The sequence below is a fragment of the Thermobia domestica genome, chromosome 18, assembly GCF_964235325.1.
Source record: "Thermobia domestica chromosome 18, izTheDome1.hap1.1, whole genome shotgun sequence".
Taxonomy (NCBI): domain Eukaryota; kingdom Metazoa; phylum Arthropoda; class Insecta; order Zygentoma; family Lepismatidae; genus Thermobia; species Thermobia domestica.
In genome coordinates this window covers 58,562,363-58,576,565 of record NC_137471.1, presented here as the reverse complement: position 1 = coordinate 58,576,565, position 14,203 = coordinate 58,562,363, and the positions used below count along the sequence as shown (strand labels likewise).

The window sequence follows — 14,203 nt, the reverse complement described above, 5'->3', positions numbered from 1 at the left end:
CGGAGGTTTTCACAGATAATCGGTTCTGTACCACATTCAACAGAATTTCAAACACTCCAAAATATATTTCATATAATTTTCACAGAAATATTTATGATTCAATAAAGAAGACTTTTGATACTATCCACGTTTTATTCTATTCGAACTGACGTTTCAAAGCATCCAATTTGCTTTTTGTCATCACACTTGTACTAATTTGGAACTGTTGTGTGATATTTTTTGGTAGTATAAGTTTGTTACATTGTTATAATTTTATTTTTCAATAATGTAATGATTTTGGTAGAGTCAATAATGGACCGAGATTTATTCCCTTCACCAATTTATTATAAAATTTGTTAAGTACAATGTCTTTGATTACAAAGACTAAAATAGTGTCTATCTTGGTATTGACCACATGAGAGGAAATAGGTGTTTTGCACGGTGCCCCTTCTCTCAAGGCAGTCTCCAAGGCACCTGCTGGTTCTGGTGAGTCTTGAAGGATAGCCCCTCAGCTCAAGGCAGCTTCGCGAGGCTTGGTTGTAGTAAGGATCCCTAGTCCAATGCGACCTCGAGTAAGGATAGGTGTACCCCTAGTCCATTGCGACTTCAGGGTAGGTGTAGATTATTTGATCAGTTGGTCGACTGATGATGGATCCCACGGTGGTTGGGCTTTTATCTATCCTCTTCGGGTCCTTCCGTGAGGTCCGTCTTCTTTCGGCGTTCCTCGGTGTCTTTCGTGTCGGCATCTTGTCTGCTCGGCTGTTTGCAATCAATAGCACGAGTTGTGTTGATATGTGCTTTTGTCGTGATGTGGAGATCCTTACACCCCCCACACTGAAAAAAAAAAAATCTGGAAGATTATTTTGAGCAAAAATACACAATTGTTATTAGATATTTGTCGACACTACAACAGTGACACATGTGGAGACACTGTATAGACACTAGAAAACACTATAAACACTATGATACACTGAAAAATCACTATGAGAAAACTTGTTGCGATATATACATGAAATGGTAATAACACTGTAGTTCCGTCCCAGCTAAGCAGGATGAAAGCAGTCTATTATTTCTCTCAAAGCGGGCAGAAGTGGCATCACTGTAATGAATAAATGAATACCAGTTCATTAATGGTCGCTGTCTATGTTTATGTCACATCCGGTATTGGTAGTCTATATCGGTTAAGTCTCACTTTAAGAGTAGTAGGCGCTGAAGGAGAATAATCGGTTTTAGAATTTGGAAAACTTTTCTTTCAAAAAAGAAAAAAATAGAGAATGTGAATTTTTGGTCACACGGTATAATGTCAAAAGCCTGATTTTATGAACATCCTGTATAAGGAGAAAAAATGATGTATTAAACATACATGTAATTCGCATTGAAGAAGCGATGCTAGAAACAAGAAAGTATTGTATTTCGACCTTGCAAGGATCAATGACTTTTGAAACGAAAAAAAAAAAAAAAAAAAGAAAAAAAGAAAAAAAGGTTGATCTTGCATTTTGCGAGAAGAATGGAAATACTATTGTAGCAGTTAAATAACAGAATAAGATACAATTTATAGTTGAAATAAAGAAGTGCAATTTTATGTCAGTGCATATTTCCTCTTTTTTTCTGTTTTATTTTTTCCTTCTGTTGTTGGTCCTTCTTCTGTTCCCGGTAAGTACTAGGAATTTTGTTATACTGCTATTTTTGCATTTATGTTCTTGTCTTCTTAATTTTGTACTTCCTCAGTTTGGTTCCCGTAAAATGGCTTCAAACGGTCCACCGCAATTCCTTGAATTCTGTGCTTGAATTTAGCTGGTAATTCGACTCGATATAGATTTGAATTAAGCTTTTCCAAGATTCGTGCCGGGCCTTCGTAGTGAACGGTAAAATGTTCAGATAAATCAATCTTTCTTGTGGGATAATATATTAAAACAAGATCCTCTGGATTATAAGTTGTCTGTCTATGGCGTCTATCGTAAAACTGCTTTTGTTTGTTATATGTCTGTTCTAGGTTACTTTGTACTGTTTTCCTGATGCTCGCTAATTTATTTCGGTCAATTTGTATATGTTGTTTTGATTCGAGCGTACATTCTGTCGGGATCCTAGGTCCGTAACCAAATAATAAGCTTGCTGGGTATTTAGTCCCTCCTTGTACGTAAGTTATGATGCCAAAAATAACGTGCGGTAACCATCTTTCCCAATTCGTATGGTGTTCTTGTACAAAAAATTTGAGACAATTTTGTATGATTTTATCGGTCTGTTCTACCAATCCTATGAAAGCATGATTATATGCGGGTGAGTACTTCTAGGTGAAATCGTACTTCTGCGCTAAATGTTGTAAACGAGTCGCTCCATGTACTGAGTGCTGGTCCCAATACAGCGTTGTGAATGCTCCGAATTTGAGAATGATATCATATTCCAAGAATTTCTCTATATTTTCCGCGTTTATGGCGTCTACTGTTTTTACGATCACATAACGTAACGTAATTCTGTGGCTACTAGTATGTATGTATTTTTTCCTTCTTTACTTGGGAAAGGCCCGAGTTCATCATAGACTCATGTTGCTATCTCTCCTACTGGGTGATGTAGTAGTTCGGCCTGCTCCTTCTGTGGTACTTTCTTTAAACGTTGGCAATCCTGCCACGTACATATTTTGTACGCGAGATAGTTTTTGAGGTACAAAATTTCTTCATGGCGGTCTTATATGATTTTGAGAAACCAAAATGCGGATTGGTCGCCTGGCGTGAAAGGTTGTGAACCATAAATTGGCTAGCGACTTCGGTATACATAGAAGATATAGCAAGCCATAATCAGGGTGGTTTTGTTTCCTATAGATATATATGCAGTTTTTGAAACAAAAAAAATCTTGCTGAGCTGACCGGGGGATCTTGTCCGGTTCCTTCCCTTATAAAACGGAAATTATGTCTTCGTAATTGTCGTCTTTACGCTGTTCTCGTGCGGTGTTTGTAAAAGGTTGTCATGCCCTGTTCCTATAATATTAACTTGAAGACTATTTGATTTAAAAGCATGGTAGTCTTCACCCTTTTCTTCGTTCTCCCCTTCTTTTTCTTCTTTTCTAATATCTTGGGTTTATTCGAGCCTACTGATTATATCTGCTGGATATTTGGACCCAGGTAAATACTGTATATCAAAACCATAATCAGTTAAGAATAGCTTGTATCTTGTATACTTCCCAACCTTGTCAGGTTGTGTGTTCATCGTCGCTATGCACTTTGCGTCTACGTATAGATTAAATCTTCTATTTAGCAAAAATATCGGAATTTATGCAAAGTATACATGAGTGCATATAATTCTTTTTGCCATATGCTAGCCTTCTGTTCAGTTTTCGTCAATCTTCGAGAACAGTAGGCAACCACCTTCTCAGTGTCAGTTTTTGGGTCATAGCAAGCGAGTATTCCAGCTATTTGCATTAAACTGCTATCGCTATAGACGCGGATTTCTAGCGAGTCGTCAAAATGAGCGAGTGATAGGGTGTTTAATATGTCTTCTTTCAATTCTTCAAAAACAACATCGTGCTTCTCTGTCCATTTAAATTTAGATTTAGATGTTACTAACTGCTGGAAAGGCTCGATTTTTATCGTTAAATCTTTGATATGTGCTCTAAGGTACGAACATAGGCCGATAAAGCTTTTGAGAATCCACTTCGTAGTCGGCTTCTTAAAATTTATTTTCTTGGCTATCTTTGGAGTTATTTTGATGGATTCCCCACTAACAAGGTGTCCTAATACGTTAAGCTCGTGGTAACCGATGTGTCTCTTCTTGGGTGATGCCCGAAAATCATGTTTTCTGAGCTTTTGAAATAGTAATTCTAAATCCTGCAAGTGGTGTGGAAAATTATAAGCACTGGCGACAAGGTCGTCGGCAAAATTTGTAATCCTATCAGGTAGCCCTTCCAGATGAGAGGAAATAGGTGTTTTGCACGGTGCCCCTTCTCTCAAGGCAGTCTCCAAGGCACCTGCTAGTTCTGGTGAGTCTTGAAGGATAGCCCCCTCAGCCCAAGGCAGCTTCGCGAGGCTTGGTTGTAGTAAGGATCCCTAGTCCAATGCGACCTCGGGTATGGATAGGTGTACCCCTAGTCCATTGCGACCTCAGGGTAGGTGTAGATTATTTGATCAGTTGGTCGATTGATGATGGATCCCTCGGTGGTTGGGCTTTTATCTGTCCTCTTCGGGTCCTTCCGTGAGGTCCGTCTTCTTCCGGCATTCCTTGGTGTCTTTCGTGTCAGCTTCTTGTCTGCTAGGCTGTATACAATCAATAGCACGTGTTGTGTTGACATGTGCTTTTGTCGTGATGTGGGGATCCTTACAATATATACCAGTCAAATATTGTTACATCTCAGTTTAATACAGGGTTGTGAAAAACTTAGTTTTAAAAAAAAGTCCAGCCCAGTGAGTTTTATTGGACAAAATTGGGTTTTATTAAATTTTGCACGTATATTTAAAGCCATATTCCTACTTACAATACCATATGAGCATTCATGTTCTATTGTACATATGAAACTATGAAATTCCTCGTGGGGCCGCATTGATTCACCTCTGGCGCGGGTTCCCAGTTCGATCTCAGCTTCAGCCAAAGTGTGCTTTCTAGTGGACAAATATCATGTGCATGGATCTTCTCTGGCTCCCTGTTTCCTCCCACTTTTGTTATTCCACCATTGTCATCCATCTCATCACAGTCTTCTTAGCCTCGGTGCATTATGATGAGAAATTGAGCTAAAAAAAAAAAAAGAAAAGAAAAAAGAAATAAAAATGTCCCGAAATCTGTGAAGTCCATCTGCGCTTCGTGGGACACTCACTTGTATTTCCCGGTGGGGACAATCGTTCGGAAGTGTAAAAGCTTTTTCAGGCCAGTCATCCTGAGTGAGATTTTTCTGGGTTTTTCTCATTCACATCACGCAAATGCCGGGATGGTACCTAACACACGTCCCAGGCCGACCCCAATCCTTTGTTCCTACTCTTTCCTTGGATGGTGTGATCGGCTAGGGACGTCATCACACGTGACAAGCTAACATGGCCATAGATGCCGAAAGCCAATAAATCTAATTCCAAGCTTAACTCCTCCTCATTTCTAACTCACTTATATTTCTATTTCTAGGAAGAAGTACGTAAACGGTTTTCTAGAATAACAAAGTAGTGGATAATTTTGTGTAATACAGAATAGGAATAAAATCCCCACTTACACTCAGGATTCAAATTCTTGAGCCAGCCATCCCGACTAAAGATTATTTTAGTTTCCCGCAAAAAAAAGCACGTCGAGCAAATACTGGGGAAGTACCTTAAGTTCAGGAGCCTGAGATAAAAATTGCTCTATCGCCTGGGTGTTGTTTTTCTAAAAGAAATAAAATAAAAACTGAAATGTTGGAAATGGATTTTTCTTCTACTTTTCAGTTGCCTTGCTTTCTTACAATAGATTTTACGATTGAGGCGCTTTTGGGACACACAATAATTACACTGTGCGCCACATATTCCACCAGATGCGCAAGCAGAATTAGGTACATCTTTAGTAAATTTCTTTTTCAACTGAAACGTTCACGATTTGTAAGTAACTGACACATGGAGAAAGACATTTTATTATCTATTTATATTAATACGCAACTTTTATATTAATACACAACTATATACTACAAAAACATATGAAATTTAGTCGCATTACTTCTTATTCCATACTAGCTGAGATGCTCATTCCTTGCATAGGAAGAATTAGGTTTATGGAAAATACTTGACCCTCCTTTTTCCCTTACGATACGCATATCAATGAAATTTTACTAATAAAAACTCCATAAGATATTCTATTTTTGGAATGGGTTTTGTACCACTTTCTCCTTTAGGATACGCGCTTTAAGGAAAGTTACATGATAACGTCCCAGCTTGAGATAGGTACTATATTGAAAAACTCATTTCAAACTGTTCAACCATTTCCCCGTGCGGCGATCACAAACAGGCATCGTCATTTTAAATGTGAACAAAGAAATTATAGAAAACACTCTCTTTCTTTCCTTCAAAAACAAGACATGATATGCTCCTTTATTTTTAATGAGGTGTTTATATACCGAATTTTATATTCTAACATGACATGCTCACGAGATACTATAATTTTGGTTGAAATTTAAAACCCTCTTCTATTATCATGCGCCTTTTAAGCAAAGTAACACAATAATATATAAATAAATAGTAACACGATAAATATATAATAAGTTATGCTCCATAATTCATTTCAAGCTGTTCAAATGTTTCCTCGTGATGCAATCACAAACAACATGCAACATTGTTTTCAGTGTGTTCAAATGAACTATGGAATTTTTTTATATAATAGATTACAGTTGAACACCGTTACAGCGTATTTGATCGAGTGCAAACAAAATTCGACATGCACGATTCCCAAATCCTTTCTTTCTTTTCAGTAGTACTCTGTTATGGTGAGAAACACACTTTTAAAGTCAATTCTGATACTAGGTACATACTAAGTTTGATTAACCCAGATATGCCTACCGTCCTTTTAGAAGGACATTCTGTAATACTGACTTTAAGGCGCCCTCGTCTATGCTCTATCAATCCAATGTGCTTTCTACTGGCTTTTATGTTTACGAGAATGTTCAAGTTGCGCGCTGTCTTTTTCTTTTGTTTTAAATATAGGGGTTGTGGTGGTCGCATATTCTCACATATGGTTTTAAAAAATGGCAGGGAAGGGCAGATGTCGTTCTGAAAGATAAAATTTTGTAAATACTATTGAATTTATTTCATTGTTGAGTACTTGCGCTGTTTGAATAAAGATGAGGTATAATGTCCGTAATGATGTTTAATTTTGCTTTTAACGTTCTTGTAATTCAATTTGAATTCTCAGTGTCCTTTAAAAAGGACAGTAGGAACATAAATAGTCAAAAAATTACGAAAATCATATGGATTGTGCTTCATGTTGTTTTTATACAATTTTCACTTCTGCTACTATATTTACATAACATTTAACTGCATAATGTGCAATATCAAATATTTTTATTAAAATAAGAGGATTAGGGTTCCAATCAGCAGTCAGGATCATATTTTGAAGTACAAGGGCCAAATATTATTCAATTATATTCCTCACAACATAATTAACTCTTTACATCAGCATTATTCTATAGTAAACTGACCTAGTTTTTCCTAAGAAATTTTAACTTAGATGTTGAATAATCAAATTGTATTTTATGGCGTACAAGGCACAAAATGTTACTAAACATATTCCTCACATCATATGCAAATTTATCTATGACCCCAAACTGACCTAACTTTACCAACGAAGTTGAATTATATTTTTGGCTTTCGTCTGCTAAAGTAGCGTCGAGAATTGTGTATTTCGTAATATTTGAAATTGTCGAACAGTGGATTGACATAAAACTAAGTCTGTACAAGGGTTCAACAGTACCCGACAAATGTGAAGTATCAATTGAATGGGTGAGTTGAAAAAGGAACACATTCCAAAAACCTCAACTTTCAAACACTGGATGGAAACTTGAACACATTCCAGAAATATGTTCGATTTTTCTCTCATACGTTCCCGGAGACTTTAGTAAAGAGGACCTAAAATTAACACGTCAGTACACGCCCCCCAATTGTAACACGAGGACACGCCATGACGGCAATTTGCTCACGCAAGTTTTGATAGTTAATTTCAGAATTTGTACATTTTTATTGAGATTGAGAAATTTATTCTATGAAAGTTTGGCTTCTTAGCTTATTATAGACACTTTCATTACCTAAAAAAGATTAACCTAAAGAATTTGAGAAAATTTTTGTTAAGTTTTCACAGTTTTCAAATTTTCTATTACTACACGAAAACACGCCACGTTAGCATATTGCTGCACTCTTTGATTTACAAAGTAACGCCAGAACACGCGCTGTGAGCAAATTGCCGCATTAGCTATTTGGGCTATAGGAAATTTTCTCCGTCATATTGACACATGTTTTATTATTACAAATACAAAAAAAAAAAATGTACAGAAACATCATTGATGTACTAGAACAGTGATGTTATGAAACTAGTCCAGTGAAATTTAGAACGTATATTTACATGTCACCTTCTCCGTCCTTATCGTTTGCAGCTAGTCTTTGGCCACCCTCGGTGCAGTTTTTACATGATTGTCTTATGTTCCTTCCATTTCGGAGTGTTGCAGTTGATGCATAAGACAGTAATTTTCCTGGTCTTTCTACGAGAGCAGATACCGCAAACTCTATTGTGAACTCCCTGATCAGGTGCTGCTTGAGGTTCTTGTCTAGTTGGCTGAAGTTGGAATATTTCAACTAGCCGGTCCTTTATTGACCTTGCGACTGGATATTTTGGAGCTATTCTTCTTTGCGCATGATCCAAAATAAGCTGTCGGCTAAGTGATTTCAAGAAGTCTTTTCTTGCAGGCTTGTTGAATTTATTATCTCCCTTGTTGTTGACTTTCCAAATAACAAACGAATTTATTCCACCAACATTCAATTCAAAGAAAAACATTGTTAGTAGCCAGCGATTTGAAACAGTCGATACGCTATACTCATTTTGCATGGCGTCACTGACATCTACACCACATTTGTTTTTGTTGTAGAAGGTACTTGATGGTTTGCATGCATCACCTGTACTTTCACGAAACTCATCGTCCTGGTGCCATGTGGAAAGTAATACAATATACTTCTTCTTTGCAGCTTTGTACGATACTAGTGCCACCTGTTGTTCTACTCTTCAAACAATACGTTTAAAGAATGAGCAAACGGCCCTTAAAATACAACACTTAACACTAGAACACGCCCGTTAGCAGCCTGCTCACAACAATCTTTACGTGGTCACACGCGCCGTTAGCAATTTGCTCACGGTGACCAATACACATCCTTCAACTCCCGAACCGTGCGCGTGACTGGCAAAACTGGTCATGGTCAGGTGGAGGTGGGGTGGATAGGGGATAACTCGGCCACTCCGCCCGTATTGTCTTAGAATAAGGAAAGTGCTGGTGTTTTTGCAAAACTGCGGCAATTTGCCGCGGGTGCGTGTAACGACGTGTTAATGAATGCGTTCCTTGTTCCTCTCATGCGGTGTAGGTACATATAAAATGAATATAACCATCCCAGTTTAGCTTGCCTATTTTCTGGAATGTGTACCTTTTTCAACTCACTCATTCAATTGTACACTCCATGTGGAAATGTAATATGTAGCTTTTACAGCATACAAACGATTTGATGTTTTACTACTTGTACGGAAAGATTGTGGGTGCAACATTGAAACGCCAATTGGAATCAATTCCATACTGGAAATCTATTGCTCAGTAATAACCACTATTATATATTTTTTAAAACTTTCCAATATTTTTGCTATTTATTTTTTAAAACTAATTATATATTTTTCCTATTTTCAGAGTTTGACTCTCGATGAAATATTGACAGTCTTAGAAGATGATGATGCAGGTACGAAGACTGAAGTTGCTATGGTTATTCAGCCACCTTGTACTGCTACTGATGACTTGACAGACGAGGATTTAGGGACGAGGATGTTATAAATATCAACAATTTACCTGGTTCACAGTCGAGGGCTGAGGTAGAATTCCTGGATACTGACAGAGAGGTAAATGTTGAAGATGGTGAAGAGGTTGAGGACACAACTGATAAAGAGACAGCTTATGTTCTACTAAAGAATAAGTGTTATAAATGGGTAAACAAGGAACTTGAAGCTCCTGTATTTGAATGGCCCCAGGTTTCAGGACCTGAAAATTGTGATTCTCCTGTACAAATATTTGAACAATTGTTTGGTGAAAATGTTATTGCATTGTTAGTGTCAGAAAACAATCATTATGCAGAATTGTAAAACAAGCCAGGAAATATTACGACAGAAGAATGAAATGTTTATTGGAATTTTGTTGGATAGTGGTTATTGCTCAGTTAATAGAAGGAGAATGTACTGGGAAAGAAGTGGAGATAGTTACAACGAAGCCGTAGCTACTGCTATGTCTCGAGATAGGTTTGACTTTATAATGTCAAATTTACATTGTTGTGATAATGGTAAATTAGATAAAAACGACAGGTTTGCTAAGGTTCGTCCACTTTTCAATGTGATAAATGAAAATTTTCAGACTTTCCTTCCATTCAAGGAGAATCACTCCGTGGATGAAGCAATGGTGCCGTACTTTGGACGTCACGGTTGTAAACAATTAATAAGGAGAAAACCAATAAGGTATGGATACAAGCTGTAGGTTGGAGCTACATCAGGCAGATACATTGTGTGGATGGAACCATACCAGGGAGCGAGTTCAGTTGTAAGTGAAAAATATAAGTTATTGGGGCTAGGTCCGTCTATTGTACTGCAATATGCTGAAATTCTCTCGTCTATTGCAAAATTTCTTTATCATTTATACTTTGACAATTTCTTCACGACTGTTCCTCTTCTTGAAGCACTGAGGAATCTAGGAATTAGGGGAACAGTAACAATTCGTGAGAACAGAACATCAAAATATCCCATTATATCTAATATTGAAATTAAAAAGAAGTCTCGAGGGCATTCTTCATCAAAAGTTACCGACAATCGAGAAATCATAATTATGAAGTGGAATGACAACAACACTGTAGGTTTGGCTTCAAATGCCATACCATCAACTCCCATATATACTGCTTCCTGATTTTCTCGAAGGGAGAAGGCGAATGTTACAATCCAACAGCCTCATAACATATATGTGTACAACACAGGAATGGGGGGGCGCTGATCGTTTCGATCAAAATATCAGTTTGTATCGCACTACAATTCGAGGGAAAAAAATGGTACTTCCCATTGATTATTTTCCTACTAGATGCTGCAACTCAAAACTCATGGCAGTTACACAGACAACGGGGAGAAAAACTTGATCAACTGACATTTCGGAGAAGAATTGCACTGGCACTTTTGGAGTCCAACAAATCCAGAGGGAAAAGTAAACGCTCGCGCCCGTCCAGTCTTGAAAATGCAGACTCGCGATTTGATCGATTGGATCATAAGCTGGTGTCTCAGGAAAAGCAGACAAGGTGCCGCGTGTGCCACAAGAAAGTGTCAAAAAAAGTGTGTAAAGTGTGATGTAACCTTACACTTTGGTGGATGTTTTGATGCGTACCACACGCCAAAATGAAAACAGAAGTGCAAGGAAAAGGATACGACTGAGACATGTGCATTTAGATATCACTAAAAGTTTGTATTTTGAAGAATAATATGTAATATATTCTAGAGTATGAAAAAGAAAGATCTGTAATGATTAAATATATGTATAGCAGTTGCAAATATAGCTGCGTTCTTCGTTATTTTACTTCCTTTCTTTGTAGATAACATATCCAAATAGCTGACAAAAGTTTAGTTTTCAAAAATATATTATTATTATACATGCATGTGCCTACTGTCCTTTTTAAGAGGACACCCGCTCCCGGTGAAACTGGAAGTGGGGGGTAATCTTTTTTGCCTTTTTTCGTCATAAGGCAGTAATATGAGCCAAAATAAAAAGATTAAAGTAATTAATAGTAGAATTTTTTTCAGGCATAACTGGGTTAAAGACAATAATTATGATCACATTAAGGTTATTATTATTTCAATCCATTTTTTGAAGTACATTTTTTGAGGTGGGCTTTTTTGGGTTTTATTGTGGGTTTATTTATGTGGGTTTTACTCCCCAAACAAAAACACTCGGGAATTCTGGGCGGGAAAAATTATAACAACCCTGGTTTAATTCAGATTTATAGTACTAACAGATTTTTAAATTATTATTGCTGTTTTTTGTTCTTCACTGTGATCCAAATTTACTTATTTTCAAACCTTCGCTACTCAAAGTGTTATCCCTAATTTTTTCCTGCTTCTTCTAATAATCATATATATATATATATATATATATATATATATATATATATATATATATATATATATATATATATATATATATATATATATATATATATATATATATATCTTATATATAAAAGAGAACGTACAAAATCCTTTGTTCCCTCATCACGCTAATACGGCTGAACGAATTTCTTTTATTTTTGGGGGGTTATTAGGATTTGGACCCTAGATGGTTTTTATCATATCACTTTAATTTTTAATTACCAGTGTCTTGAGATAATTGACCATTCAAGTGTCCATAACGTACAAATCCTTTGTTAGTTCATCATAGGTAAAAATAAACGTATTTATATGCAACCCGCATGACCGTGTCACTCGGCGGGTTAACATAAATGACAGGCGATATAATGTTAACATTTACTGCAATCTACTATGGTTTTTATCATATCACTTGAAAGCGAAAACTTACGGGGTGACCGCAGCGAAGCGGGGCGGGTTAACATAAATGACAGGCGATATAATGTTAACATTTAATGCAATCTTCTATGGTTTTTATCATATCACTTGAAAGCGAAAAAGTAAAAATTATCTAAGTAACAAAGTTTATTGCGTTCCGGGGTGACCGCAGCGAAGCGGGGTGAACGCTGCTAGTATATATATATATATATATTATACACTTGGTGTAACAGCCCATTCTGCATGCTTGAACCACTCCAACGCCATCCGCTAGTGACCGGCTAAACTACGTCTGGCTTAGCGACGAACACACGGTCAGAGCGCTGCGTCGCCCTATCTCTAACAAGTGCATCAAGAGCTTTCTATACCTAGTGGCCGTCACGTCTTGTTTTCACGTGACTCCTCACTTTGCCTCACGACGCTGGGTGGATGCCGAAAACTGGAAAGCACGGGCCGGGAATAGAACTCGGGACCACGCGAACGTGAGTTCAACGCTCTAACTATTAAGCTACAGTGTCCCAGTAATCGTTTATATCCTCTGATACACTCTGATTAGAAAGAGAGTCAAACTCTGCTTTGAAATGTTACTTTGAATACAATGTTTTTTTCGAAAAACACTGACGAGACAGTAGCTAGTTTTATACAGTAAAACAAACAGCAATTGGCTTCCATTTGTTTTTCTTTCAACCTTGTATAATGAAACCAACAAATTTTTCTAAGGATAATTTCAAACATGATGTACTTTTCTTAAACGTTTTTAAAGTGTTGGAAGAGACTCTTAAATTAACCTACCTTTTATGATATATACATAGACAGGGTAGCCTTGCAATGGTGTCCCCCTGTTGTAGTTCTTCCAGGCAAATTACACATTCCCCTTTGTCCTCCGTTAAAACATCCTCTGAAATTAAATAATGCAAATATTAAGGAGTCGTCTAATCAGAGTAATAATATTAGAACTATACGGACATTTGATTAAACGCAACTAAATTAACACAATCAAGCAATTAAAGTGGTCACACAACTGTCTTCACTTCGGGAATTCTAACCAGTTTATTTACATGGAAAAGAACTACTGCTGCTTATACTACTAGTAAAAAGTGTCCACGCTTAGACGGATGCGCTTCACACTAATTTGAAGATGCTGTATCCAATGAAACTATTTTAAAACAAATACATCCATCGAGTTTTTAGGAAAGTGATCTCAAATTTGGAAGATAAATAAATATAAATAAATATCGCAGCTTTAAGGTAATTTTTCACGTGACTATGCACAGATATGTTTTAAAATGTTTTCATTGGATTTAGAACCCTCAAAATTAGTTATAAAAAGCGCAACTGGAAATGTATCCAAGCGTAGAGACTTTTTACTACCTTATGATCGTTAGTACTTTATTAATGTGATGTTAATTATATATATATATATATATATATATATATATATATATATATATATATATATATATATATATATATATATATATATATATATATATATATATATATATATATATATATATTGTATACATATATATGTGTATATATAGTTTTATTTCTGGCGGTATGCAACGGTATGGCGTACCGGCACCTGTTTTTTAAAAAACGAACTAAATGTCTTCTTCTGTCGTAGAAAACTGTGGATGAGAAACTTCGAAAATACCAAATAGTAAATATATTCAGATATGTTTTTCTGAAAAGGCTGACCTCCCACAACGAAATAATTCCAACAAATTTGTCTGCCACTGAAGTTTGACTAAACTGAAAGCCAGCCACCTCTGTACTTTGTCCGCAGAGGAGCCTCTGCTCAGTTCCTATTTTAATGTATCCAATTAATTGATTTTATTCATTATTAAAAAGATGATGAAGTGAAAACATTCCCTAGATTTTTTCGCAAAATTTATCTATTAATTTAATAGATTTGCAGAACATTTTGGTAGCATGATTAGTATTTTGAAGAATATTATGTAAA

General features: G+C 36.5%; 1 protein-coding gene across 1 annotated transcript in view; it reads right to left on the bottom strand.

Annotated features, from left to right (window-relative positions):
* Positions 1-14,203, bottom strand: part of LOC145675876 (E3 ubiquitin-protein ligase ZNRF2) — a 543,238-nt gene that overhangs the window by 19,859 nt on the left and 509,176 nt on the right. The window contains exon 3 of the mRNA XM_081746662.1: positions 13,030-13,135. Coding sequence (XP_081602788.1) covers positions 13,030-13,135 — 106 coding nt within the window. The remainder of the gene's footprint in view (positions 1-13,029; positions 13,136-14,203) is intronic.